General features: G+C 40.8%; 1 protein-coding gene across 1 annotated transcript in view; it reads right to left on the bottom strand.

The window, feature by feature from the left end:
- Positions 1–686: 686 nt before the first annotated feature.
- Positions 687–6,081, bottom strand: part of LOC118323308 (C1q-related factor) — a 17,508-nt gene continuing 12,113 nt past the window's right edge. The window contains exon 2 of the mRNA XM_035655256.1: positions 687–2,473. Coding sequence (XP_035511149.1) covers positions 2,294–2,473 — 180 coding nt within the window. The 3' untranslated portion in view covers positions 687–2,293. The remainder of the gene's footprint in view (positions 2,474–6,081) is intronic.

Genomic DNA, 6,081 nt, shown 5'->3' with positions numbered 1-6,081 from the left:
TTATATTTCTCTTTACCCTCTCCCTCCCTATCTATCCCTTCCCCATTACTTCTCTCTGTGGCCTACTCTTTCTCTCGTGTCTCCATCTGTCTTTGTCAAACCATATACTGCTCCTCTTCTATCTCGCTCAATCTTTCCTCCCCCTGTCTTTTCTCCTCCATTCTCACTTCCTCGCTGGGTATATCATGCCTCTGTTGATGAGAATCTGCGAAAAGACGCTGTGATTGCCGATTGAGGAATAGCCTGCATTTCCTTAAGGAGTCATCAGCATTCAAGAACTGCATTTTACTCCACCGGTGGATGTTGCTAAAGTTGGAGGGTCTTTATCTCGCAGCGCACTTTTACAGATGGAGAGAAGCTCACAGGATCGCTTCAGGATGGGACGGAGGAAACATAAACACAGACATCTTTCCCTCGACACTCATCACCCTAAATATACTTTAATTTTTGGAGAGAAAAGAGAGATGAGGGACTTGCTGATAGGATCTTTTTTAATGTTTGCACTGACAGGCCATTGTTGAAATTCTTAGTTTAAACAGAACAAGAAACACACATTTCCAGTCATGTTTGCACCGCAGTTAGTTAGTCTCATAGAGCAAATGAGATCCTTTACAGATCATTTTCCCTAATTAGCGTATTTGGGATACAAGAATTCTCGTGAGACAAGTCACTCAAAAAATCCCATTTATTATTTAAATGTATTCAACAATTCCAAAAGATAAGATAGACAAACATGTCATAGATTTAATTTACAAGCTGTTTGTTCTTCTCATCATATCTATAGAGGCTCCCCACCCTACAGAGCACAATCTCATTGGCTGCTGAGTAAAATATCTGTCATTGGCTGTAGCACAGAATAACTCTGAAAAAGAACGATGTAGCTATGGCACGGCACATGCTAAATGCAGACACTCACTGTGCACAGACACATACATACTCGCACGTACAAACACGCACACACACACAAACGTGCAGTCATAATAGACCAAGTCACTCACCCAATCAATTTCATTTTCAAGCAAGCTGTCAGGCCGCCATGTTGAGTAAATATTACCATAATGCCTGTGTGTCAGTGAATATGCAGCTAATGAACGGATGACATCCAGTGACGCTCAGAGACACTGAAACAGAAAAATTGCCCACTCACAGTTACTGTGCCTGAACCCTCCCCTCTACCTCCCCACCATCTTGCTCTCTTCTTACTCTTTCACTCTCCATCTTTGTGACTTTCTCTCCCTCGCCCTCTTCTTTAGATGCCGCGCAGAAGGCTAGGAGGTCAGCACAGCAAAGAAGAAGAAAGAGCGGGCGCGCTCTTGAACTAGGTTACTTCGGAATCTGAAGATTTTGCTTCAACACATGACTGGTTGTGTCGAGTAGACCAAGCATCTACATAAAACAAAGACAATTTGAACTCTACTTTTAATCCAAACAGCAGCAGGACATTGTGTGTGTGCGGACAGCGTGAGGTGCTTTGTGGAAAGGGTATTGTCTATATGAGATGTTTCCTTTTTCAGATACATTGGAAAGTACATTGCAGAATGTATAATTCTCCACATGAACAATATATAGTTACCTTGCTGTACCCAGTGATGAAGAAACACACCCACTGCCATGAAATACTGTCTTGATTTAAAGAATTATTTTCCAGCTGTTAGATCTCTGAGCTGCATCACAAATAACATCTCACAAATCCGTTCTCTCAGTCTAACAGAATATTTTCACAAGGGACAAATATATTATTTTTTTAAATCTCATTTGTGTAGAATATTATGCATGTCTACAAAATTAAAACACAATCTAAGGAAAATTGCACGGAACAACACTACGAGTTTCAGTCAATTGAGTCCACTGACAGTACAGCTGACTGTTGCCGCTGTGGAGAGAGGAGGTGAGATCATCCACTTTTGCAGGGTTTTCATTGTTCTTGATACTTCTGTGCAATGGAGCAGGTCTGAAGAGGAGAGACACTGAAAGCGAGGAGCTTCTGACACTTCGGCATCCTGACGAGGAGTGCAGAAAAACCAGCCCATCTCCACCCTATATCCCACTCCTCCCATGCCTCCTGCCCAGCCCCTCTCAGTGTGTCCTCAGGAGCTTTGCATCCAGGCTCTGCTACAGAGCCTGGATGTCTCTTTGCTGATGGATATGAAGCAGAGGTGTCCGTGATGATGGAGAGAATTAGGAAAACTAGAAAGCATTCCAGCTTTTAACACACACACACACACCACCCCCCTGGTATACAACTCTTTCTCTCAATTTCTTTCTGTCTGACTGTCTTTGTGTCTGTCTGTTCTCAGTCTGCGTAGAGGATGAAGCCAGAGAAGGTGCTGTACTTGTTGTTGTTGCCTCCATGGGCTTTGCCTCCGTCCAGTTTGATGTATACCTCGTCCCCTGCGTCCAGATGGAGGATGACGCTGTTGGAGGCATAGTCATAGTTCTGGTCAGCGTCTTGGGCAATGGCGCTGGCACGAACCTGGAAGAACAGGGACAGACAAACATGTAGGCGAACGGGCAGGGTGGTTAGCTACAGAATATGTTAGGACAGCAGCTTAATTCATATAATAAATTCCCCAAATAGGTTGTCATTCTCTCATACTACTTCAGACACTGTATTCACTGTTCCCAGTCTCCATTACTGTAAATAAAAGTATTTAGAGCTTGAAAACAACATCAAGGCTGCACAATCTGTACATTCTGTTACATATAAAGGTAACAAATTGTTACATATATGACCCACAGTTTTTAATGAGAAAATAGGGCATTTTTGAATATGTTCACTATCCTACAATGATAAGAAAAAAATCTTTAAAAAAAACCTGGAGCCATGCTGGCAATCTAATCTCTTTTTTATTGATTTTATGACATTAATAATGTTTTGAGATATTCTGCTTATTAAGTAGTGAACAAACAAATAAGACCAGAATCAACTAACCAAACATAAAAACTATACCTCTGACATTAACATTTGGCAGAGGTAATGAACCAAAGACCAAAAAGTGTCACTGAAAAATCTTGTGCTGCTACAACACAAGAGAATAACAAGAGAAAAACTAAGTTTGTTGCACAGAAGGAGAATGTATCAGGTAGGGAATACCAAAATGAAAACTCCTGAAATACTAAATCTCACAAAGTTTTTCATTTTGAAGTTAAATGAATTACTGGACACAACAATGGCACAAATAGTTCTTCATATTGATATTAAACCTACAGGACCAACCAGAGGGTCAGTCACCTCAGGCCTTTCTGTCAAACAGATTTATGGTTTCAATCAAGCCAGTAGTCGTCCACAGAAGACCTAACATTCAACCTTGAAACAAAAGGTCCACAAAAAGAGAAAGTCTCGGAAACACTCAGCAACAGGGCAGGCTCTGGGGGCTACTCATTGTGGAGGAAATGCAATAAAACATCGAGGACGCCCACTGAATATGTGCAGATGTATTTGATAACTCATGGCGAGAAATGACAAAAATCATTGGAATGAGTTTGCACAATATATAAGATTTTTCTTTTATACCGTGCAAACTTATTCCAGGAATTTTTATCTGTGTTTGCCTTTGCCTGATTGTGTGTATTTGTGTGTGTGTGTGTGTCTATATTCTGCCAGTCTGGCTATAGGACATTTGGAATAGTTTCTAAATAACCTGTCCTGGCTAATTAAGACCTCCACCACAAACATGCTCAGTCTCTCCGGGGAGGAAAGTGTAGCTGCAGTGCCAAATGGGCACTGAAACAATAGTTGTGTTTTCAAGCATGAGTGTGTGTGTGTGTGTGTGTGTGTGTGTGTGTGTGCGTGGTGTGTGTGTGTGTGTGTGTGTGTGTGTTTGTGTGACAGAGGACACTAATTTCCATCTTATCAGTAGAAAGAAATATATACAATGCTCTTATCTGAAGTTGCAATTTTAAGACGGTAACTGTTTGTAAATAAAGCTTTTCTTGTCAAATACAGTCGAAAAAAATCTATGTCAGTGAATAGAGGTTAGGAAATCAGCAGTGACATACAATGAAGTCATAAGACTGGATGTTGCCAGCATACAGTGTGTGCTTATTGTCTGATGACCAACATGCCTCAATTAAATTGATTGCCAACAGTCCCATAAAGTATTCATACGTGCAGTCTGTAAGTATTTGAATACCCTGATGTGGTATTGCACTCCTGTAAAAATCTAAATAACCAGCAGAACCAGATATATCTTTAAGAATATTCTGTTTTGACATTCCCTTGTCAAATTTGATGCCTACATTACACACAAGCAATTCATCCACCAACAGTTTGGTTTGGGAGATTTGGGGTGTGTATAAAAGTGGCTAATGGTAGCTTTTGAGCGACAGAGCTTAAGCAGAGATAAGGAGCAGGCTACACGGGTCCAGTAGCTTCACTTTTTTCGCGCAGCTACCTCCACAAAAGGCTTATACATATTTTCACATGCAGTAGTAATATCAAGATGTTGGTAATCAACTTTGATGTGTACAAAATTGAGCTTTAAAGCTGTAACAAGGGTGTTCACAATGGGTGGAACAGTACGTCCAGGTATGTAACATTTTTTAGGGAGGTTTATTGGCAGAAATCAATAATATCCATAGGCATGTTCTCAATAAGTGTATAATCACTTCTTCTTATGTAGGCTGCCATGTATCTAAGTAACCAGATGGAACAAACACTGCTATAGATAGAGCCCTTTTTGTGTTTTTTTATGGCCACCGTAGTTTCTCCTACACATTTAGAAGGCTGAAGCTGTAAATTCAAATGTTGAAATCTGAACTTCATCGCTAGATGCCACGGAATCCTATACAACCTTTTAAGACCTGCTTTAGGATAATGCCTAAACTACGACAAACCAAGGGGTTTTACAGCCAGTGTTTTACTTCCGGATCAGTACTTGATCTAAACTCCAATTCACTCACTCATTGTACTAAAAGGCAAAAAGACCCACACACACAAGACTGCAATTGCTGCAGAAAGTCTCACCAGACATCTAACCGGGTCTGTGGGGTTATGCATCATAAAGGTGCCGATAGTATGACTGTAACCCACCGAAGCTTCGAGTTGAACATTGTCCTCATTCACCTCAACTTCAACCTAAAATAACTATCACAACGCGCTCTCTACATTCTCAGCTTGTTCGCCAATATGGAATGTAAATTAAAAACTGAAAGTTGGTGGCTCTTATTCAACTAACCATAGTTTCACTTTGGTCACTTGTGCCTGGACAATAAACCAGGTGCCAACTCTCAAATGCTTAACAGTCTGTCTGTTCTTCACATCTTCTCTCACACATCGCGTCTACTACAAGGTGTCCAGTCGTAACTTAAATAGACACAGAATCGAACAACAAGACTCCTTCATTATTTTTCTTTGAGATGAAAAAGGAAGTACTGTAACATCCTTTAAAAGTAGCCGCTGGTTACACCTCAGCAATTAGTCACTTCCAGTCTGGTCAGCTGAGGTTGAATCAAATCCTATATTCTTTACGCTGCAATTTGAAGTGTCTTCTTGTGCGCTCATTATCCGGTCTTCCAAAGTGCACCCTGGCCCTTGCCTCTCCGCGCTTGGTGTTTTTCCACACAGCCTTTAAATCGGGGCTATTTCCAGGCGGGTGTCGACCAAGCCTGGCCCAACAGGCGCAAAGGGTTCCCCAATAATTACGTTGCCTATTCTTCACGGATACAACAGCATATTCGCAACAATGTTGAGCGCGCACGCGCCAGCTAATGACAGAGAATTCCCGCACAGAGGCATCACCGTCGCCAAACTAACTGGGAGCCTGGAACAGATTCTCTTGACCATTTAGATATATTAAACACATACATAAATTATTTAAAATAAAATTTTTTATATAATTCTCACACCTTCATGATTTAACGATTTAACTTTAATGAATCCAGTGCTTTAATTGTATTTTTGATTGTTTGCTTTTTTTCTCATTTTGGTGCCTATTATTTGTAACTAGTGTTCTACTCTCCTCAGTCACTGTGTTTAGCTGCTGTCGTCTTTTCTATGGACTTCCTGTTCCATAAGCAACGGTTTACTTAAAGGATGTTTAATAATTCCTCCTTTATTGTCTTTTCTGCTAAATAGACTCA

This window comes from Morone saxatilis, unplaced genomic scaffold (genome assembly GCF_004916995.1).
Source record: "Morone saxatilis isolate NCDOM2014 unplaced genomic scaffold, NCSU_SB_2.0 Contig14, whole genome shotgun sequence".
NCBI classification, from domain to species: Eukaryota; Metazoa; Chordata; class Actinopteri; family Moronidae; genus Morone; species Morone saxatilis.
The sequence above is the reverse complement of the archived record's forward strand: the minus strand, read 5'-3'. Positions and strand labels throughout refer to the sequence as shown.